The sequence below is a fragment of the Toxorhynchites rutilus genome, chromosome 2 (genome assembly GCF_029784135.1).
Source record: "Toxorhynchites rutilus septentrionalis strain SRP chromosome 2, ASM2978413v1, whole genome shotgun sequence".
Lineage (NCBI taxonomy): Eukaryota > Metazoa > Arthropoda > Insecta > Diptera > Culicidae > Toxorhynchites > Toxorhynchites rutilus.
In genome coordinates this window covers 306,102,998-306,127,331 of record NC_073745.1, presented here as the reverse complement: position 1 = coordinate 306,127,331, position 24,334 = coordinate 306,102,998, and the positions used below count along the sequence as shown (strand labels likewise).

Sequence of the window (24,334 nt, the reverse complement as noted above, 5' to 3'; positions counted from 1 at the left end):
ATTTGAAATCGCACAAAATGTAAAAACTCGATTTTATATATCATTATCAAAATAAGTCGCATTTCGGTATAATAAACATCAGTTTTATGATGTACATTGTCGTAAAATAGATTTAATCCGCATCATATGCGTATATCACGCTGATGCAGTTTGTGTGTCGTATAAGCGTATAGTTTAAATCGATTCAGTACTGCAGTAAATCGTGTTGCATGCTGAAGAAAATCATGAAACAGTAAATCATATTAGATCCTAATAAAAACATATTACATCTCATTGAAATGTCAATGAAATGCTTTAATATTGACAAGTTTCATTTCATAACAGCAATGTCTGATCACATGCGGAAGAACAAAATAATTAAATTTAAAAAAAGTGGCTCTTATAGTCGATTACTCACAAAACATCGCAATCGCTGGAGAGAAGCTAAACGGATCGAAACAAATATGAGCGAAACTCATAATCAATTAACAGATGAAAATGGAATGTTGAATGAATCCCCAAAACAAAACAACTTTGATTTTAATTTGATTCCAGGAATGGAGCAATTCAATGACCTAATTGATGATGGTAATTTATTTTTAATTTTTAATGATTTCATAAAACGTGTTCAATTTCAATCTATTACAGGAAACTATAGATTTTTTATGGATTTACAAAAATGGACTTCTGAATATCGGATATCTCAAACTGCACTGAAATCACTGATTACTATTTTGAAAACGAACCTGGAATTGAATATGCCACGTGATCCAAGGACTCTGATGCAGACACCAAAAAGTGTAACCATACTCAATATGAAAGGGAATGGACAATATTGGCATCAAGGATTGGAATTATGCCTTAAACGTTCTTTCAATAATCTTACTATGCCTATGACAATATCGCTTAATATCAACATATATGGTTTACCACTGTTCAGAAATTCAATGCATAACTTCTGGCCTATTTTATGCAACATATATGAACAGCCAGATATTCCTCCTGTGGTAATTGGTATTTTTCATGGAATTGGTAAACCGAAATGTGTGTTCGAATATCTTTCACCCTTCGTGGATGAAATATTGCCAATATTGAAATCAGGATTAGTAGTAAATGGTCACATTTTAACAGTTAAGATCCGTTGTTTTATATGTGATACCCCAGCAAGATCATTCATCAAAGGGGTTGTGAATTTTAACGGTAAATTTGGTTGTATTAAATGTACTACAGAGGGACAATACTGTCATACATCCCGCACAATGATTTATCCAGATCTCAATGCTCCTAAACGAATGGACGAGATGTTTCGCGAAAAAAAATATCAATGTCATCAAGTTCTTGATACTCCTCTTGCAAAACTACCAATTGATATAATAGAAGATGTGATTGTAGCCGATTCTTTACATCTGTTAGAATTGGGGGTGATGCGTAGGCTTCTCAATGGATGGCGCACGGGATCTCTAACTAGTAAACTAAAATGGAGTACATTTGAAAAAAATGATATCTCGAAGTTCTTGTGTAGCATAACGTTCCCATCAGAATTGCATCGTCGTATGCGTTCTTTAGAATTTATTTCTCTTTGGAAAGGTCTTGACTATAGATATTTTTTAAACTACGTTGGCATAGTTCTATTAAGAAAGTATTTACCAAGAGTTTTCTATAATCACTTTTCGACATTATTTTGTGCAACCCGTATATGTTCTGCCACAAGATACAAGCATTTTCTACCTGTCGCCCGTGAATTATTCATCGACTTCATAAATAATTTCAAATTGCTGTACGGTATTCAATATATAACAAGTAATATGCATAACTTATGCCATATCGTTGATGAAGTGGAAAAATTTGGAAAGTTATCAACATTATCAGCTTATCCTTTCGAAAATTCTTTACACTTTTTGAAAAACTTAGTAAATCCTCTTATCCAAGTGGCAAATCGACTATCAGAATCAATGAAACATGACGTATCTATTACTTTGAATTCGAATAAAACTAAAAAAAATCAAGTCATTTCAGTAGAACACTGTAAAAGCAAATGTAAAATAATATTTTCTACATTCATTCTCAGTACTGATTTCAAAGATAACTGGTTTATGACTAACGATTCAAACATTATTAGCGTAGTAGGAGCTGAAAAGAACAAATCATCTTGGTTAATCAAAGGCAAATGTTTGAAACTAAAACGTGATTTTTTGCAAAACCCAATGAAATCTTCTTTTCTAGATATATATGTCGCTAAGATACACACAGAGAATATGTCAGACGTTAGATACTATGATGTAGGCTTGATCATGTGTAAATTACTCACAATAGCTGATGAAGATGACACTGTATTTATTACTCTTTTACATACATTAGAATAAATATTATAATTATTAGAGATCATTAAACAATAAATTATAATTTATCCATAACAAAACGATTTTTGCTAATATGGCCTTTTTTATACTATTCCAACGAGTATGCCGTACCGAACCGAACGTTGAGGTCAGTAGCATAAGTCATAGTTTTCATCCAAATATTCTTCTTCGTTCGAATTTTCTCCATTGTTTGTTGGCACAAATATTTCATTGTTCACAGCTTCATACATATCTTCATTCAGTAATGATATGGTTTCGTAATGTTCATCTATGAATTCATCATTCTCTGTTTGTTCATCTTCGATAGCAGAGTTTCCGTGGATTCGTTCATCTGAAGTGTTATAACTTTTACAGTTGACCTTCTCTGTTGTGTTTTTTCTACGACGACAAGCTGACCTTCGAAGTTGTTTATTTGAAGATCGTGCTTTCGAGTAGCGGAACAATCGCGTTTTACAGAAAACTTTTAATTTTTGAAACGTGTACAGAGGATCTCCAATTTGAACAATATCCAATAATAGTTTTAGGGGGTCTCCGTAGCCACATTGGTTGCGCGTTCGCTTAGTAAGCGATCGATCGTGAGTTCAAAACTCAGGACCCTCATTGACCATCTTTGTGTTGTTACAGAATAGCTACGTCCACGCAATAATCATCAGCGATGGAGATCGATCCACGGTCGAAATAAGATCGATTTATCCATACAACTGCTCTGCTGTGCAAGACACATCGGGCTGCTGTTCTATAAATAACTCAACAATGATCAATCAACTGTCTCCGCTGTCCGGTGGTCCCACTGGATAATGGAAGAACAGAAAGAATACTCTTACGCCTAAATGGCTACTGTGTAAATGTACCATATGTAATGGTATAGAAGGAATACTGGCGAATGGCAACTGTGTAATGTGCTAATTATAGATATATGATAACCATGTGACATGTACACGATTGAAATTCGGCTCTGTTACAGCTGAAATGCTAATAAGCCCTAAATAAATAAATGGGATAAAAAAAAAATAATAGTTTTGTAACATTTCCAAATTGACGGAATCCTCGACTGGATTTCTTTTGCCCGCGAATTATTCCAGTCCACGTAAAACAATTCCAAAATTCACGTGAAAAAAGGCAATCAACGATGATATAGCATGCGTCGTCTCCTTTACCTGCATAGGAGTTTGGCAAAACATCTTTTGAGAAATATTCAAGCTGAAAATATTAGAAAATGTCTTATAATAGAAAGGGAATTATTTATATTAAAAGGTACATACATAATTTGTACGGAGCTCATAATCATCTAGTTTATCGTTCAACTCTATAAGTTCTTCTTCGTTTGTTACCAAGTTCCATTTTTCCAAGCCTATTTTTATATTAAAGGGTGTGTCACATCAAATTGCATCACGGAAAAAACGCTGTAGAAGTTTAATTTTTAGGAATTATATCTTCAGCTTTCGCTAATAATCAGATAAGAGTGTATAGATCACGTTGGCCATGCTTCACTGTCAATTTTTCGTAAATTTGGAAAAATGTCGTCGAACGAAGAAGAGCGTCGAGAATTAATCCTGCGCACTTATTTCGAGAATCCGGAGTTGACACATCGGGACATCGGTAAGATGCTGGGAATCGTCCAATCCACGGTCAGCAGAGTACTAAAACGATACTTCGAGAACCTAACCATCGACCGGAAGGTGAAGAACGGCAAAAATAGATGTTCCGTCAGTGAAAAAGATCACAAGCGCGTAGTTAAGCAGTTTAGACGTGATCCGAGAAGTTCGGTCCGGGATGTCGCCAATAAGCTGAATTTGTCAAGTTCATTCGTCCAGCGGACCAAGCAGCGGGAGGGCCTGCGTACATACAAGGTTCAGAAGGCTCCTAACCGCGACGAAAGGCAAAACATGGTGGGGAAGACGCGAGCCCGGAAGCTGTACACCGAAATGCTGACGAAGCCGCATTGCCTGGTAATGGACGATGAAACCTACGTCAAAGCGGACTTTCGTCAGCTGCCGGGCCTGTTGTTTTTCTCCGCAGAGGACAAATTCAGCGTTCCGGAGGAGATTCGCATGCAGAAACTATCCACGTTTGCCAAAAAGTACATGGTGTGGCAAGCGATCTGCTCTTGCGGAAAGCGGAGCGCCCCCTTCGTGATTTTTTTTTTCCAAAATATATATTTTTATCAAGGCTCATATGGCGTTAGCCTCACGGGGCCGGGAGTTCAATACTTTGATAATTTTTCTTATTATCTATGTTAGTAATATGTAACCGATTACTCGCGGTTGGCTCGAGGTTAGTATTACAAGTGTTTTCGTAATTCGGATGTTGCTGTCTCCAATGCTATGTACGTGTGCCCGACACGGGATACTTCCTATTGGGATGCAGCTGACCCTTAATCAGCAACGCCCCCCTAGTCTGTACCTCATATCTAGCGTGGTGCGTCTTTCTCGACTCGAGGAATCCAGGATAGAATGGTCACTAGCCGGCGCAAACATCAGCTCGTGTAGAGTTGTCATGAGCGGTACAACCTTTGGCTCTTGTTGAATGATCAGTGGACTGCACAACCTTTGGCCCGTGTATCTGTAAAGAGTGTATGTATGTATTGCCGCGACCCCTTCGTGATGACCGGCACGGTAAACGGGCAGGTTTACCTTAAGGAGTGCCTACAGAAGCGCTTACTACCACTATTGAAGCAGCACGAGGTCCCGACCATCTTCTGGCCGGATCTCGCTTCGTGTTACTATTCAAAGGACGTGTTAGAGTGGTACGAAGCCAACGGGGTCACCATCGTGCCAAAGGAAATGAACCCGCCCAACGCGCTGGAGCTTCGCCCAATAGAGAAATATTGGGCGATTATGAAGCAGGCCCTCCGGAAGAACCCAAAAGTTGTCAAATCGGAGGCGGACTTCAAGAAAAAATGGATTTCTGTTCAAAAAAAAACTACAACCTGGCGTTGTACAGAACCTTATGGACGGGGTAAAGAGGAAGGTGCGAGTATACGGGCTTGGGCTCGAAGTATGAATAAAAAGAAAATGCCAAAAGTTGTTTAATAGATTTTATTTTACTGTCTAAAAATTTCAAAAGGATCGGTCTACTAGGCGAATTTCTACAGCGTTTTTTCCGTGATGCAATTTGATGTGACACACCCTTTATGTGGGGACGACCCTTAAGTGGCAAGCTCGAGAATACTCGTGTACTATAGTGCAAGTCGGATTCACACATATCGATAGAATAAAACACGTTTACGGCTCTGTTACAGCTGAAAATTCTGAGAACTGTATATAAAGCAAAATAAATTCTAAAAACAGTGTTCATGCACCATTTTTCGAAAATTAAAAAAATAACGTTGTAGACACGAAAATACACACCTTTGCTGTAATTTATCTGTCAATTCAAATTACCCTCTGGCGTCAGCAGTGTCAGATAAAAAATGCAAGAGAAAAAATTTCAAGCAACAATCCCATCAACTAACCAATCGCCGATCGCCAACGAAACATCGCAGCAGAAGAGTTTATTAGCGTAACAGAGACAGTTTCGTTTGACCCATTCTCCTGCTCGCTCCAACCAAGGTCGCTGGCACCGGTAAATCCAGACAGCTTCTGTCGTCGTCCACCATTTAAATCCGTCGTTTTGGCCACGTCTGCTCGGCTTTGCTTCGTCGTCAGTAATTTGCGGCTGGCGCTGGGTGTGGAGAAGATATACCGTAGGTTTCCCGGTGGAGTAGTGCTCGTTTGTTAAGTGAATAGAAAAAAAAGGAAAATAATGTTTCGCTGTAAAATAGTGACCTACGTGGTTGCTCTGCTGCTGACCATTCACACGGCGTTTGCTGCCGAAGCCGATGTGCTGGATCTGACCGACAGTGACTTTTCGACCCGGGTCGGCGAGACTGAAACGACACTGGTTATGTTCTACGCTCCCTGGTACGTATGGCCGTCGAATGGATGATTATTCCGTTGTACATACAGCGAATCCGATGATTCAGTGTTTTGTCTGAAGTATTCATTGATTAAATTTCTTTGTTCAGGGTACTCATGTTATAAAATATGTCGATTATTATGTAGTTTTAATATCTGCTCTCTACTTTCAAATTACCAAAAAAAACATGACTCAACTATGTTCATGCCTTTAATTATTGAACTTTTAATTCCTTATCTCTCATTAACTTGCGTTCATGTTATTGTTCAATACTTCGTGTTATCTGTTGAAAATTTTTGAGATGCTGCGTTTGGATATGGTCACAAGTGCAACTAATTACTTCACGTATACATTCGTAGTATCCAGGTTCCTCTGGAAACTTCGTACATGGCCAACAAATGATCAGATCAAGCGGGAAGTCTGAAAGGATGTTCCGTATGCGGTAGAATGATTGCAGTATTTGAAAATGCGGATATTCAAAACCATCTCAAGATTAAGCTTCAAACTAAGTTAATCATCTATCGGTTCGACGTTGATAACTAGAATGGTCTCAACACACATCTAACAGGTTCTGCTGATATGTTCCAAATCAATTTCCCTGCAGGCTTTTCTTTTCAGTCTTTTCTTTTCATTAAATCCGCAAATCAGATATACGCTCGCCGGTTGATTGATTTTAATAGAGACTCTAAACTACAAGGTTAATTTTCCTCTAGCCTTAAGATAGTTCTGTATTAATACCAATCATTGGAGTTGTGGAGAACGAAACTATAACTTTGATATACTTTGAACTGTTACCGGTTTGAATCTATAAATCACGAGCCTATCGAATAATGTTTCCACGTTTCCACGGCTTTAATATTATTATTAATATTTTAAATTGACCTTCAACCTATTGGGAGGATCGAAGCTGTTGCTTGTCATGTGAACATCGGAGCTCTGTATTGTCAGCTTATATTGGTCTCGGAATGTTACAGTTAGCCGGAAGCAGCTGGTTGACCTGTGCTCAGTCCTTCCTGAGCCACGATTGATCTCGGGAGACTTCAACTCTCACGGAACCGTCTGGGGGAACAGAATGACGACAACCGTTCATTGTTGATATGACCTTTGTAACGACTACAGCTTTGAAACCACTAACCCAACCGCTCTTGACATCTCGTTTTGCTCGAATTCACTATCGTTAGATTGCATGTGGAATGTAATCCAGGATCTCGACGGTGGTGATCACTTGCCAATCAAAATTTTCATCACCAATGGGAGGAGGCGATCTGGCGTAGTGGTAACATCCATACCTCTCACGCTAAAGGTCAAGAGTTCAATTCTCACTCCCGACATTCTTCCAAAAAATGGAAGTAAAAGTGACGAACCAGCCAGAATGTGCTGAAAGTCACTATAATAGAGAAAAAAAAATCAATGGGGCGAATTCTTCTGAATCTATAAATATGGCATATGACCTTACATGACACATTGACTGGAAAGAGAATATTCGGACGCGATTGCTCTAGCCATCAATTCCAGAGATGAGAGAGCCTCGTTTGATGTATGGCAGGGCAATTCCCGCTCAAACGAAACCCATTCCATGTTCCACCATTCATTAGGGGTCTTCCTATCCATGGTGGGATAGACAGTGTTTCAAGTTTTATGTGGAAAATTTGAATGTATTTAAAGCGGAATCCTAAAACCATTGACACTTTTCAAACGTATTTTTTAGCCCTTGGGAATTAATTTAAAAACATGATCAAATGGAAAAAACGCGTATATTGGCGGAATTTCGGAGGTTTCTCACGCGAAACGTCAATGAAAAAAAAATATGGAAAGTGGCTCGAAAAAATAAGAAACTGCTCTTCAACGAATGAAAGCGAGGAATATTCACATCCAAGGATTTCAATTTTTGCACGGAGAAAATTATCTCATTTCTTGATAGATAAGTTCAAACAAATAGCCTACTCTCAGATACACAATATGGGTTCCGTAGGCTGTTTTGCGTTGCTTTCTTCAGAAGTGGATTACGCCGAAAAAAAAACAAATGATTTCAGTATTTTTGGATGTAAAGGGAGCTTTTGATTCAGTTTCAATAGAGGTCATGTTAGAGAAATTACACCCTCGAGGTTTACCACCTACATTGAATTACATTTTGTATCATTTGTTTTGAGAGAAACATTTGAATTTTCCCCACCGAAATTCGGTAGTAAACCGGGTCTTCTACATGGGCCTCCCCCAGGGCTCTTCTTTGAACTCCTTTTTGCATAACTTCTACGTAAGCGACATGCCTTACACCGAATTGCAACCTAAGACAACTTGCAGATGTGGAGTGGTGTCTGTCGTAGCATCAAAGGTATCCGATCTGCAAGGACCCTTACAAGATACTTTGAATATTTTTTCAAGCTGGGTTATTGGTCTAGGGATTATGTTCTCCACGGAGAAAACAGAGGTGATCGTCTTTTCCAGGGAGCAGAATCTAGCAAAACCAAAGCATCAACTTTTGGATAAACCGATCAATCATGCTATGTCATTCAAGTATTTTGGGGTCTGGTTCGATTCCAAATGTACTTGGAGGGTCCATATTGAGTATCTGAGTAAACAAAGCCAACAAAGAATAAACTTTCTCCGTACAATTACCGGCACCTGGTGGAGAGCCCATCCAGAAGATCTTATAATACTGTATCGAATAATTATTCTCTCAGTGATCGAGTATGGCAGGTTATGTTTTCAGTCGGCTGCCAAAACACACCACATTACACTCGAGTGAATTCAATATCTATGTATCCGTATGACGTTGGGATGTATGCCCTCAACGCATACTATTAGTTTCGTGGTCGCTTCAATTTATTATCTCTTAGGTTTCTCATTCGGTGTAAGGTTATGAACCCATTAATGATTGGAAATTGTGGGCAGCTGATCCAGCTAAATTTTCACTCTGGATCATATCATGAATTCATCTCCATGCTGATTGATTCTTCTTCGTTTATTTCTAACCGTATTTGTTTACCTGACTACATCAATTCCTCTGTGCATTTTGATATGTCCATGAAGCAGGAAATTCATGGTATTTCGGATTATCATCGATCGGAAATCGTTCCAACGCGAAGTATGGTTGTATATATTGTGATAAAATGTACTTTATTGATGGGTCCTCTATGAACGAGTCCAAGGGACTTGGAATGTTCAACGATTTTTTTCAACATCTCCCACAGTATCCAGTTTCTTAGCTCAGTGTATACTGCTGAATTGTCAGCGATATACTGGGCATTAGACAGCGTCGCCTCACGACCTGTTCAGCACTACTGCATTGTAACGACCTAAGCTCTGTGGAAGCTATCCGTTCAAGGCCGGACAAGCACTCGTCGTACTTCCTTGAGAAGATACGACAAATTTTGAGTGCTTTGTCCATACGCTGTTATGTCATCACCTTTTTTCTGGGTCCTTACGAAAATGTCCACGCTTGTCCACGGTGAGAGGGTAGGGGGTTTTGATAATGTCAACGTGGACACGTTGAGTTCAGTTTTGTATTTACACGCTACAGATGTCGAAAATCACCGTTCATGAGCAACGAAACGTCTCGAAAAACACTACAATGTATGGACTACATATTAACCCATATTCCGGAACCCGACCGGATTTTACTCCATCAGATTAAAGAATGCAACATTGTGCTGATTTAAAATTCGACCAGATTCCACGCAACGCAACGCAACGAAAACACATATTTGTAGCGAATTGTAAAGGGCAAATTATTCACAAGAATGTTGAGTTGAAAAAAATCTTGGCAAGTGAATAGAACCTCGAAGCAGGTTTTCGCCTGAAGGAAGTCATGGCTGGGTCTGGTGGGACTTGACGCAAATCTGTATCATGAGCATCTACCGAGCAGCTAGTCTCGATGAATTCCAACAAGTACTGCTAGCAGCTGAACGTATTAAAATCAACGATCCGGAATGCTTCTAGAGCACTTCTAAAACTCCAGATATTGCATCTTCAACTTACTGCATAGCAGAAATTTTTAGCGGACGGAATTCTCAAGTTGCGTGAAGGATGCTGAGATATTCAGGAAAAAACGGGGCATCTATTATCGAAAAAATGTATGTCTATAAAAATATGCTTTTGGTTTCTTCCTTATGGCGGGTTTACATTAGGGAGATCTATAGCTATAGATGGTTTTATTCACGTGAAAATAGATGTAAACGGGTGAGAATAAATATGATACACTTATTCGAGGTATATATAACTTGAATAAATTTAGCATATGTAAATGCTTGTGAATTTCTCATTGGTGAGAAATCACTAAAGTTGGATGCAGTTCTACTTTAGGTGAATAAATTCACCGAAAATATGAATATATTCATTATAGAAGTTCACGCTAGTGTAAACGGTTGATGCGATTTCTATAAATCTCATCATATTTCTTCACATGAATATATCACTAGTCTAAACCCACCCTTAGAATCGGCACGAATTAATCCGAACAATATTTGGCATAATTTAACAATTAAGTGTTGTAGGTCAACGAAATCATCGATCACGATGATACTGCAGATGTTTTTTTTAGCCATCAGGCACTACCGAATCTGTCAAAGCAAAAGTCATTGATGTTTAGACGAGAAAATTCTGTTTTCAAACAAAGTGCTTGATTTCATTGTCTGATTTTTTCAAAAATTCAGCAGGTTCACAAACGATATTTTGATATGGATATCGAGATGACGTAAATGGAATTCGGAAGAAAGTAATGAGCTCCCGGACAATGTCGAAAAAAAAGATTTCAATGCAAATCGTTATATCATTTTTATTAATAAAAACATTGAATAGAAAATAGAAGCAAACTTGAAATGAAATTTAAGCGAAAAAAATAGAATTTTCTTAATTTTTTTTCTTCCAAAACTGGAGGAATGTCCACGGAGGGTGAGGGTGTGTCTAAAATCATGCTTTTTCTGTCCACGTGGTATGTGAACAACCCCATAGTACTACTAATAGAAATGATTTTTAGTACTAAAATTTTTGATGAATTTTGTTTTGATAATTTTTCTTGATACACCGTGGTAAGATGCACATTCAGTATTTTTTTCAAATTTTTATCTCGGATCTATTGAGGATGGCGTGAAATAAACGAAAAAGTACGTTTTTCACTATAGATCCTACGTCAAACCACATAGGGATTCAAATAAACCGCCAAAATTTCTTATTTAATATCCTTCACAATATTTGCCATACAGCTAGTGATTTGGTTTGGGGGCACTTTTTACTCCCTTACCTAACCACTCTTTGGAAATATAAAAAAAAATTTTTTTGATACCGCGAGTTAACTTTTCCGACCGGGTTTTGGGTTTTTAAAAATAAATGTAACTACACTCGTCGACACCTGACTTCAGACTAACTTTATTGATTACATTAATGTTACAGTTCCCCCCAATAATTCTGCATGCACAGCAGCTCGTGGCGACGCTCAGCAAGTTCATCGATCGCCATCGATATCGTTGAGAATGTGATATAAAAAATATGATGATCGCGGCTGTTGCCGTGTTGACGAATTCTGCTGACTCTGATGGCACCGTCGTTGGACTTTGACCAAGTCTGGCTAACAGCGTCGTTAACTCGCGCAACACTGAAAAAAATCACACATATCTAGAAAAGTCGTAGAAACACATTTAAATATGAATTAGAGTAGTACTGTATCTCTAAATCCCAAAAAATTTTTTTTCAAAATTTGAATATTTTTTTTAGTACTAAAACTTTTGATGAAATTTTTTTTTGATAATTTTTTTTTTGATACACCGTAGTAAGATGCACATTCAGTTTTTTTTTCAAATTTTTATCTCGGATCTTTTGAGGATGGCGTGAAATAAACGAAAAAGTACGTTTTTCACTATAGATCCTACGTCAAACCACATAGGGGTTCAAATAAATCGTCAAAATTTCTTATTTAATATCCTTTACAATATTTGCCATACAGCTAGTGATTTGGTTTGGGGGCACTTTTTACTCCCTCACCCGGCCAGGCCCTTTATAGTTCTATTGATTAGAGCAACTTTCGTAATATGGTTGGTGTTCAATAAGACCAGACTAAGGAACACATTTATGATTTCGAGTAAATCGAACTGAAAGTTTGAAGCTGTGTAGTTTTAGTAACTTTCAGTCATCCCCCCGAACTTTTTTTTCTACAGTTCTTAGTTAATCTTGTTGGTCGTGTAATTATATTTTTACAAAAAAATGAATGGGTTATATCTATGATACAACCGCAAGATTGACGTGGGACTTCCGTTGGCTTAGTAATCATTTGTTTGTATTGATCAAATTATTGATTGAATGAAATAATTTTCGAATTCAATTGAATTTGACATATTTGATGCGCAAATAAAATTTTTTACAAACGCCATGTAATGTAAGGTATCTTGGTTTTGATGGCTGTTTTAGGGAACACATTTGGGTGGGAACAAAGGTTTCCCTACATGCATGTATTTGCAATGCCGATTTGTTTAAGCGCCCTGCTTTTGAAATCTGTTAGGGAACACGTTTCGAGGGGAACAAAAGCTCCCCCTACTTTCATGTATTTGTAATGCCGATTTCCCCAAGTACTTTGGTTTTGAAGTCTGTGCTGTTATTCAATTGCTTGTTTCAGGAAAAATAACATTTGACTAATTGTGATTGATGCTAGAAATATTTCCTGTCAATTGATGCAAACATCTTTCCGATCCATTAAGAAATGTTCGAGTTATAAGCATTCGAAATCTTTCATTTTTTCCTGCATGTTCTGTGTTTAGATTTTCATTTAACCCCCCATATATTCCGATTAGACATAGTCTCACGTCAAAACACTTCAAGATAAATCAAGAGGATTTACGACTGGCTATGTTATATACTTGATTCAACCTTACTGAATCAAACAATTTTTTTCAGAAACTTGGTCATTTATTCGGTACGCAGTCGACGTGCATTTTAAAGTGTAAGATTTTTTTCACTAAACCTATACAATAAAACAAACCGGTTTTATAGCTTGAAACTGTATTTTACATATCAAAAAGTTTGAAAAAGAGTACTTGCAGCCAATGAAACACCACGGTTAGATTTGAAATCGATTGTTAGATTTGAAATCGATCATGAAAAGTTTACTAATTACAAGTTTTGTACACTTTGTCTGAACAAGATAGAATAAAATATTCGATCAATTTTTCAATAACTATTGTCTGAAAAGCATATACATTGTGTTTTATAATGAGCTACTTTTTCGTGTTCATTGAAGGTCAAAGCGATTTTCTGATGCGGAGAAATCCAACATTTCAATCCATTTTCTTCCATTTTCTGGTTGGCAGAAAACATGGCTTCTCTCTAGTCGCTATGGTGGTATGCACTTGGTCCATTCTGACTGCATACTTTTGTTGGTCAGTCAAAATAAATTTATGCCATAAACCTGCATGTTTATAACATGAGTGTGATTTAATAAAAGTAGAATGTTGGTTGAGAAATTCTTGATTGCTTGCTACTACTCAACTCATTTCTTCATATTTTGTTATTTAGTGCGGTCTGTTTGGACACCGACCATATTCAATAGGGAATACAAATAGGATCACCATGTTCACTTCAGTCTACTTAGTGAACATATGTTAATCACAATCTTTTGCTATCCAACCAGGTGTGGCCACTGCAAGAAATTGAAACCCGAATACGCCAAGGCAGCCGAGCTTTTGCGCGGTGAGGATCCCGCGATAGCCCTCGCCAAGATCGACTGTACCGAGGATGGCAAGGAGACCTGCAACAAGTTCTCCGTCTCGGGCTATCCCACGCTGAAGGTGTTCAAGAACGGCGAAGTGTCACAGGAGTACAACGGGCCACGGGATGCCACCGGCATCGCCAAATACATGAAGTCGATCGTTGGACCGGCCTCCAAGGATCTGTTGACGCTGGATGCGTTCGAAGCTTTCCTCAAGGTGCAGGAAACCAGCGTGGTGGGATACTTCGAGAAGGAATCCGATCTGAAGGGAGTCTTCCTCAAGTATGCCGACAGTCAACGTGAGCGGCTGCGTTTTGGACATAGCAGCGCTAAGGATGTGTTGGAGAAACAGGGCGAAAACAACGCGATATATTTGATCCGTGCCAAGCAGCTGGCTAACAAGTTCGAACCGGACTTTGTCAAGTTTGAAGGCAAGACCAAGGATGAGCTGAGCACCTTCGTCAAGGAAAACTTCCATGGTCTGTGTGGAGTTCGTAGCCGTGAAACCATCAACGATTTCAAGAATCCGCTCGTCGTGGTTTATTACGCCGTGGATTACGTCAAGAACCCCAAGGGAACCAACTACTGGCGCAATCGGGTGCTGAAGGTTGCAAAGGAATTCGTTGGACGCGTAAACTTTGCAGTTAGCGCCAAGGATGACTTCCAGCATGAGTTGAATGAGTACGGTTACGATTACGTTGGCGATAAGCCTCTGGTGTTGGCTCGTGATGCCAAAAACCAAAAGTTCATCATGAAGGAAGAATTTTCGTAAGTATCATTTGTTTGACTTTACTGATAAACCTTGTGCAATCATAAGCATGCGTTATCACCTGGAATTATACACAGTGCAACAACGCTGTAATTACTTCATTTAACAACAACATATGCGATAAAAAATGAGTGACACGCAGATGGTGCACCATGTGCTCGTTTCCATGTTCGCAGCAAATCTAGCTCAATTTTTCAATCTTCCATTTCTCTTCCAGAGTTGACAATCTGCAGGCATTCGCCACCGATCTGGAGGAGGGAGCCCTAGAGCCGTACGTAAAATCGGAACCCATCCCGGAGAGCAACGACGCTCCGGTTAAGATTGCCGTCGGAAAAAACTTCGAGGATGTGGTCACCAACAACGGCGTGGACACGCTGATCGAATTCTACGCTCCATGGTGCGGACACTGTAAGAAGCTGACGCCCGTGTACGAGGAACTGGCCACCAAGCTGAAGGATGAAGAGGTCGCCATTGTGAAGATGGATGCCACTGCCAACGATGTGCCACCGACATACGATGTGCGCGGATTCCCAACGCTATTCTGGCTTCCAAAGAACGGCAAGAACAGTCCGAAGCGTTACGAAGGTGGCCGCGAAGTGGACGACTTTATCAAATATATCGCGCAGCACGCCACCGATGAGCTGAAGGGATGGGACCGCAAAGGAAACGAAAAGAAGAAGGATGAATTGTAATCTATCTCCGCAATGTGTCTGCTGCGAGGCCGGTACGCATTGGAGTAACGGCAGTTCTGCGAAAGTTTCCTTATCAGTTGACGATACGGGATGCCCATGGTCATGAAAATTTCGTTCTTATGTTGTAAATCATATCTCATCTGCTTGATAGGTTACTTCCGTTGAATTCGCATATCCATTTAAATTAAATGTTTGAGTATAATGAAAGATTGTTGACAAAGTGTGAATTGAGAATGTTTGGTATAAAAAATCGGTCTCCAGACACAGTAAAGAAATAAAATTGATTGAGAGTCGGATAATCAATAATGCCCATTATAGTCAGCGTAATTAAAATTCTAGAAGTGGTCATAATGCCGTGAAATTAATTCTTTCTGCGGATTGAAACCAACAAGACAGCAGCTCGGATATTCGTTTCTCGCTGATCGTTAGCCGCAGGAAGATCTTCTTCGGGACTTTGGTATGAGAATACTCGGGCTCTTGCCAGTTATTGCAGTCCAGCGTCAAGTAGGTCTCGTTATCCATTATGATCACGACGTCGCGCTTCGCCGGAAAGATATAATTCAACAGCGTCATAAGTCGTTTCCAGAGAAACTTTTTCCGTCTCATCATAGGTAGGGGAAGACGGGTTAAGACGGTCACCCTAAGCATAGAGTACAATTAAACACAATGCATACAAAATTGAGGCATTTCATTGTGTCAGCATCGATCTTTAGGATGTTTTAGGCAATCAGGTTGACTTCCAAAAGTTTTTCTTTTTATTTCATAACGTTATATGATAAATTAAAAAAGGTGCTACTGAAATCATGACGGGTGAAGTTGGTCATCAATTAGGGTGAGATGGCCACATGAAATGACTCGTGAATCTAGGCGTATAGAGGATGATTGTATCCGGCAAAATTGTGCTACATATCAAGGTCGTTGTATTTTAGATCAAGCGTAACAAGAGTGGGAGGTGTTATTTTTCATGAATTACCTATAACGTGGCTAATATACAACCTTTGCGAAATTATTATATTTGGTATCTGAAAAAAAACATCAAATTGATCATGAATGCGCCTTAAGTTATTCAACCAACATTTCAAGTGGTGTGATGTTCTCATTCAATTCGTCAAATGGCTTATGATAAATCACATCACTCACAATAGTGGCCACCTTGCCCCCGCTATGAGTCAAGCAAAAGTGTCTCAATACTTCTATGAAATGCTTTTAAAATATACCGTTTTCTATACAAACACACTTAACAGACCTGTGCGTTAACTATTGTAACATTGGTTTCACAGGACATGTCCATGTTCACCACAAAAACAATGGCCGTCTTCCCCCGTCCTCCCCTCCCATGAATTCGACGATGTTGATGGTTCACGTAGGGTTAGAAATGTAGGGCTCGAAATCTTCGAAGGTGAAAACAAGAAGTGGGTTATATCTGTGATATAACCGCAAGATAGACGTAGAAGTACCGTTGGCTCGGTAATCATTTATTTGAAATTGCATCTGAATCAATTCTAAATGAATGAATGAATGAATATTTGGAAAGATTGCTGAAAGTTTTTCTTGTTAGTGTGTGGTTGGATGAGTATAAGTATGGAATTGTTATTAACATAAAATTCAACGCTTTCGAACTTGTTGGAGGTCCCAAAAAAAACGATGGAATTTGAGTGGCCTTGTAAAAGCAATTGAAGATGTTTGATACATGATTCATTTTTGTTTTCGTGAGAATAACACAAAAAAAATGGATGTTCCGTCAGTGAAAAAGATCACAAGCGCGTAGTTAAGCAGTTTAGACGTGATCCGAGAAGTTCGGTCCGGGATGTCGCCAATAAGCTGAATTTGTCAAGTTCATTCGTCCAGCGGACCAAGCAGCGGGAGGGCCTGCGTACATACAAGGTTCAGAAGGCTCCTAACCGCGACGAAAGGCAAAACATCGTGGGGAAGAGCCCGGAAGCTGTATACCGAAATACTGACGAAGCCGCATTGCCTGGTAATGGACGACGAAACCTACTTCCGGAGGAGATTCGCAAGCAGAAACTATCCAAGTTTGCCAAAAAGTACATGGTGTGGTAAGCGATCTGCTCTTGCGGAAAGCGGAGCGCCCCCTTCGTGATTTTTTTTTCCCAAAATATATTTTTTATTAAGGCACATCTGGCGTTAGCCTGACGGGGCCGGGAGTCCAATATTTTGACAATTTTTGTCTTACAACTATGTTAGTAATATATAACCGATTACTCGCGGTTGGCTCGAGGTTAGTATTACAAGTGTTCTCATAATTGGTATGTTGCAGTCTTCGATGCTCTGTACGTGTGCCCGACACGGGATACTTCCTATTGGGATGCAGCTGACCATTAATCAGCAACGCCCCCCTAGTCTGTACCCCATATCTAGCGTGGTGCATTTTTCTCGACTCGAGGAATCCAGGATAGAATGGTCACTAGCCGGCGCAATCATCAGCTCGTGTAGAGTTGTCATGAGCGGTACAACCTTTGGCTCTTGTTGAATCATCAGTGGACTGCACAACCTTTGGCCCGTGTATCTGTAAAGAGTGTGTGTATGTATTGCCGCGACTAAGTAAAAGTTTATCGATCGGATAGCAGGGATATGAAACGGGGACACAACGAAGGAAACATCATTAAACGTTGACATCGGCCCTTCGTGATGACCGGCACGGTAAACGGGCAGGTTTAAATTAAGGAGTGCCTACAGAAGCGCTTACTACCACTATTGAAGCAGCACGAGGGCCCGACCATCTTCTGGCCGGATCTCGCTTCGTGCCACTATTCAAAGGACGTGTTGGAGTGGTACGAAGCCAACGAGGTCACCTTCGTGCCAAAGGAAATGAACCCGCCCAACGCGCCGGAGCTTCGCCCAATAGAGAAATATTGGGCGATTATGAAGCAGGCCCTCCGGAAGAACCCAAAAGTTGTCAAATCGGAGGCGGACTTCAAGAGAAAATGGATTTCTGTTAAAAAAAACTACAACCTGACGTTGTACAGAACCTTATGGACGGGGTAAAGAGGAAGGTGCGAGCATACGGGCTTGGGCTCGAAGTATGAATAAAAAGAAAATGCCAAAAGTTGTTTAATAGTTGTTATTTTACTGTCTAAAATTTTCAAAAGGATCGGTCTACTGGGCGAATTTCTACAGCGTTTTTTCCGTGATGCAATTTGATGTGACACACCCTTTATTCCTTCGCTAAGACGCATTCAACAACAAACAACAACAACAACAACAACAACAAGCAAACAATTTTTCATGACTGTTCCATGCGAAAGCACAACAGAAACTGATGCGAGTTAAAGTACTCACGCCTTGCATGTGTCCGCTATGGTTTCTCAAACACTAATGCAAGCGAGCAAAAGAAGTCGCAGCTTGCATGTATTCGTTATGACGGTTTTGCCAGGTGCCTAGATTTTGCGTCCGTGTTCGGGAACACATTGCGATCACCAATCATCATCAATGAGCAATGATGATTTCAATAGCTTACTTTCATAGCATTTTTAAGCTATTGAAACGATTTTTTGGACCAATAAGTGACAATCATATAACTCGTTGACATTTTATCTTTCGGATGAAGTGATTATTATACCGCTCCATTCAGCCTTTAAAGAGGTATTAACGTGCAAAACCTTGCACTCCAGCGTCACTCTCCCGTTTTCGAAAAATCGAACTTACACCCCGGTACAGTAATGAAAGACGTAGTCCTACGTTAAAAACGGAGATCGACTCGACTACTCTTAGTAGTTTCACTTCGACTAGGACTACTTCGACATTCGCCGTCAACAGAAATTGAATTGACTAGAAAATGAATTGACTAGCGTTGAGGGCGAGGACGACTGATGGATTATTCTAGTCAATACTTATTCTAACTGACGTGATTAATGAATACAAACCTGCTTCTTCATTCAACTGACTTCAATCCACCTTTCTATTTCCCCCTGACACTAATCTCTTACCCGCGTACACAATCTTATTTTCACGTCCGTATAAAGTGAAACGAAAACTTGATTTCTGATGCAAAAAAGTAGTTACACCATCAATGGACGGTTTATTGTCTACCCACCGTGAACTCAAACCAACGAACTTAGACAGTTATTAGATATTCTATAAAAGTCCTCGCGTTAATATTAGTAAATAGCGTGCAGTTTTCGAGGAGTTTTAAACAAAATTTTAATTCACTTTGTCTCCGAGTTCAATTTTGTGAAAAAAAACATACAGAAAAACGGGTTTATATGAACAAAATTCACAAATTTGTCAGTGGTTCTGAACACAACATTGCACGCTATTTTATACGTGTGAGTAATTTTCGTGGATGGTACAAAACAATCTGGCTCACCTGTAGTGTAGGTCAAACCACGTTGAACTCAATATCGATACATGCACTTAGAAAATGGGTTACAAAAAAAGCTACCAAATCTTTGGTAATGTAAACATTGATACATATTGGACAGCCAAACAATGATCCGTGCCCGTCTGCTGCGGGAGAAAGCGAAGACATTACTTCAATAATGAAGAATTTGGGTACTTCGAACCACAAAAATGAGCCCTACTAAGTCCCAATTCCACCGCTATGCTGTCGGATTAGGGGGACTATTCCGACAGTCGCATCGGGATAGGTGAGATTCATCGTGTCGGTGTCATATGAGAACTGACGCGCTATTCTGAGGGTCGACCGACTGTGATGAGACGAGTTCATTCGATGGTGACGAACAGATGAATGACAACCGAAAACGGGTTCATTATTAAAACGTCAAATCAGGCACCTCTTTCAAAAGGGCCAATGTATGAAGTAGTAATTCACAACAATATCGAAAAAGCAAATTCTAAATTCCTTGGTTTTGATTATTTAGAAATGTTTTTAGCTGAGCCTAATAATACAGAAAATAGGCTAAAACTTTGACATCATATAATGCTCGATTACATTACTAAAACCTCTCCAGTACAGACATTTTGAATAATAAACATTTCGGATAATAAAAGAATTCTGCATAAGCCCTTCAGTTTGATGCTAATCGTTTGTTTATCTTTTCAAAATAAAGAGTGGTCATAATTTCTGGTATGTTTTGAGTGTTTAAAATTATTTGTCGTTTGTCTACTGATTGAATGTTGCTGGATGCTATACGGTGGGGCAAATCGTTCAAAATTGACATGATCGAAGGTATGTATTTCGGTAAACGATTCGTACCAAAATTCTACATAGACATCAATTGTTTTCAGGTCTGGAATTCGATCAGTCGCGAATTATCAGAAATACCTGATGATTTGTCTGAGGTGTCTGAGATGATGAGGGATAATAACAAATGAATGGATAAACCGCGGACGCTCTGGACACTTCCATGCAAAGAGGAGCAAACTGAAGTCGATGTAGCTTAGGGAACAGGAGCCACTGTTGTGTCCGGATAACTTTCGGAAGTACAACATAAGTTAACCAGTGCTTCGACGGCGGTAGACAAAACCATAAATCGGACTAGTATTGCGATTAAGCAACTAGGACTAAATCAGTACCTGATCGATGGCAGACTAAAGTGATGGGCTACGAAGCATTTGAATCGGATTACAACCAATGACGATGGAATTATAGTAGCTGAGAAACAAGAGTTGGTTTTTTAAAATATTGTTTTTTTTAGATTGGTAGGTTTCGAGATTTTCATTCTATGGAAGGCTTCAGGGCACTGCCATAAAGTGTAATTAAATGTTATGTTATATGTATAAGCCTTGTAGATTGATGCTATCCACTTATGTATGTTATGAGTTCCAAATTTCAACTCTATCAGATTAAAAACTAAATTTTCATACGGATAATATTTCCAAACACTATCCAAACGGTAGCTCACCCCATTTCAAGAAAAAGTAGTCGGGAAACTAGTTCATAAGGCTGAACAATTTTACACTAGATACAAAAATTGAGAACTGTCTTAGGCATTGGCAGAATCTACAGATTCTTAGCGACAGCCTAGAATCTGTAAAACCTGCTTCAAAAATGAGCATAGAATTCTCGGTTCTCGGATAGTGATGAAGACTGTCTGGGATACCCTTCGGTATATGAGTGATCGCTTCAATTCAATACGTATAACACAATCCGAACGACTTCCATAGCGAATCATAATTTTGAACTAATTTTTGTTCGTTATTCTTGAATGCAGTGGAAGCATGAAAGCATGAAAACTATCAGATTCAGAACAAATATGAACTCATTACTTTTTCATCTCACTTGTTTTCTGTCATTATACTCGCGGAAATCGTTGAAAATTCTTATTCCACTTTTTTTTAATACAAACAGAACAGCGTCACGAGGAAAAGCAATACCGACTCAAATCGTCGCGCATTCGCAACGATTGCAACCAAAAAGCGACTCCGAGAATCCCACGACAAATGAACAGAGTTCATCGCGTGAAACATTTTCCGCATACATTGACTGTCGGAATGCGAAAACATGCATTACTTGATTGTCACGTCGTAAACAGACTGTCGGAATAACCCCTTAGGTCAAAGGCAACTTCATAAACGATTTGCCGACGATTGTAATGGGGGGTTCGATCAATTGGATGTTTCATGAACATTGAACATTGAACATTGAACATTTAACATGAACATTGTTTCGCGAATTATTTTAAAAGGAATCGATCTTTATCACTATTTTCGCCACTAATAATTCTGATAATAATTTTGAAAAATCAATCGTAACTGTTGTTCCGTAATTTAAGTTTAAAGTTGATGCCTCAGAGTAAAAAAAATGTTACATTGGCCGTTTGAAAATGTTACACCCCGTTTGTACATTGAACAAATTAAATTGCATGATAAGGATATGAAAATAACTACTGAACAGCAATCCAAATACCTGCATTTCATGCTAACACTTCATGTTAACACTCGTTGAGTTGAGCTAAAAGCAATAAGAACACCCGAAAGAAACAAAAATTCTAAATGACCGAAGTACAATTTTGTGTCGTTTTGATTGCTTTGTTACTTCGGACATTTCGAGTGTCTGAGGAAAGCGGCGTCCGAAGTAACAGTCAAATGCTTAAAATACGAATCTGTACATTGGACATTTTTTGTATCTGTGATTAAAAGGTGAAAAGGATAGATACTGAAACGATGGTTTTTCTAATACATTCAATGATTGAAAACCAACAGTCGGCCTGATTCTATACGGCGTGTGAGGTGAGATGACAATTGTCACATCACCATCACGCAACTCTCGTCACACTATTCCTACAGTCGTATCGGATGCCGTGAGAGGTTCATTTTGTGTGCAAGTGACAAGGTGTTCATTCTGCTGGTTGCCAAATCAGATCAGAGATGCCACATTCGCACATATGTCTACGAATTCGCAAACATTAAACTTTTGTCACAACCTTTTATTCCTGCTGCAAGCTATTTAAAGTAGTGACAAAACATTATTGGTTCCAAATGATAAACGAAACTGACCAGTTTTGCAGACATTAGCCCCCCTTATAAAAACCCCCTTCCTTATTTGCAAAAAACTCAGACAGCCACTTTTCGCAAGCCACTTTTGAGGCCAACTTAGTATCACCAAGAGCGTTTTGCATGGACCGGAAGAGATGATAATCACTTGGAGCCAGGTCCGGACTATGCGGTGGGTGCAATAGAACATCCCATCCGAGCTCCCGCAGCTTCTGGCGGGTCATCAAAGATGTGTGAGGCCGAGCGTTGTCCTGGTGGAAAACAACACCATTCCTATTGATCATTTCTAGCCGCTCCTGGTCAATCGCCTGCTTCAAACGGTCAAGCTGCTCACAGTAGAGAACCGAGTTGATGGTCTGGCCATAGTTGAGCAGCTCATAGTGGATGATTCCCTTCCAATCCCGCCAACCACACAGCAAAACCTTCCTGGCCGTCAATCCGGGCTTGGCGATGGTTTGAGCCGGCTCACCGCGCTTCGATAACTACTTTTTTGCTTTAGGTTGTCGAACGTGATCCACATTTCATCACCAGTCACCATCTTCTTCAAAAATGGGTCGAGTTCGTTCCGTTTTAGCAGTGCATCGCAGGCGTTGATTCGGTCTAAAAGATTTTTTCGCGTCAACTCGTGTGGCACCCATACATCCAGCTTTTTTTGGAATCCAATCTTCTGCAAATGGTTCCAAACGGTTTTATGGTCTATACCCAGTTCCTGGCCAATCGAGCGAGTGCTTACATGCCGGTCTACTCGGATGATTTCAACGATTTTATCGATTTCCACGACGATTGGCCTACCAGTACGGGGTGTATCTTCGACAGCCACTACACCAGAACGAAATCGATCAAACCAACGCTGTGCTGTGCGAATCGTTACAGTATCGGGTCCATAAACTACACGAATTTTTTCGGCCGCCTTCGTTGCAGTTTTACCTCGCAGGTAGTAAAAACGTAAAATATGGCGAATTTCTTGCTTGGTAGACTCCATTTTTGACGCGCTATAACTTGAGACTGAAAAGGACAATCACAACACTGTCAAAATGACACTTGTAGCACAGATTGTCGTCTTTAAATAGCCGTATAGTGTGACCCGATGCGATAAGTACAACACAAGATATGTTTAAGTGTTGCCATATATTGACAATATACGACATTTCTTTTTCCCCAACCCAATAACTATCGTTTCAGAGCAAAACCGACACTTACTATTTCTCTTCCATTTTTCATTTGTTTTTGGGTGCTGTCAACACCTCAAGACATATCGACGATTGCCACCTAGAATTCCCAGTTCATGTGACAATCGTCACGTATATTTGAGAGCGGGAATACGGCGAGAGTTCATTCGAGTGAGATTTCTCACGGCATACGCCTGGCGGAATCGCGTGACATACATGACAATTGCCATCTCACCTCACACGCCACGCAGAATCAGGTCGAGTGTACATTAGGGTGGCAATGGATGTATGGAAAAAAAATCATCATCGAATTTCAAAAACTTATCATGTACATTTTGTTTATTGGCCCAAAAAAATGA

The 24,334-nt window shown here is 39.6% G+C and overlaps 1 protein-coding gene across 1 annotated transcript; it reads left to right on the top strand.

Moving 5' to 3' along the window:
• Window positions 1–5,874: 5,874 nt before the first annotated feature.
• LOC129767881 (protein disulfide-isomerase A3) lies at window positions 5,875–15,707 on the top strand. The gene is made up of 3 exons (XM_055769130.1): window positions 5,875–6,241; window positions 13,852–14,697; window positions 14,916–15,707. Exons 1-3 carry the CDS (start codon window positions 6,084–6,086, stop codon window positions 15,388–15,390), a joined length of 1,479 nt encoding a protein of 492 aa, XP_055625105.1. The 5' UTR covers window positions 5,875–6,083; the 3' UTR covers window positions 15,391–15,707.
• Window positions 15,708–24,334: the final 8,627 nt, after the last annotated feature.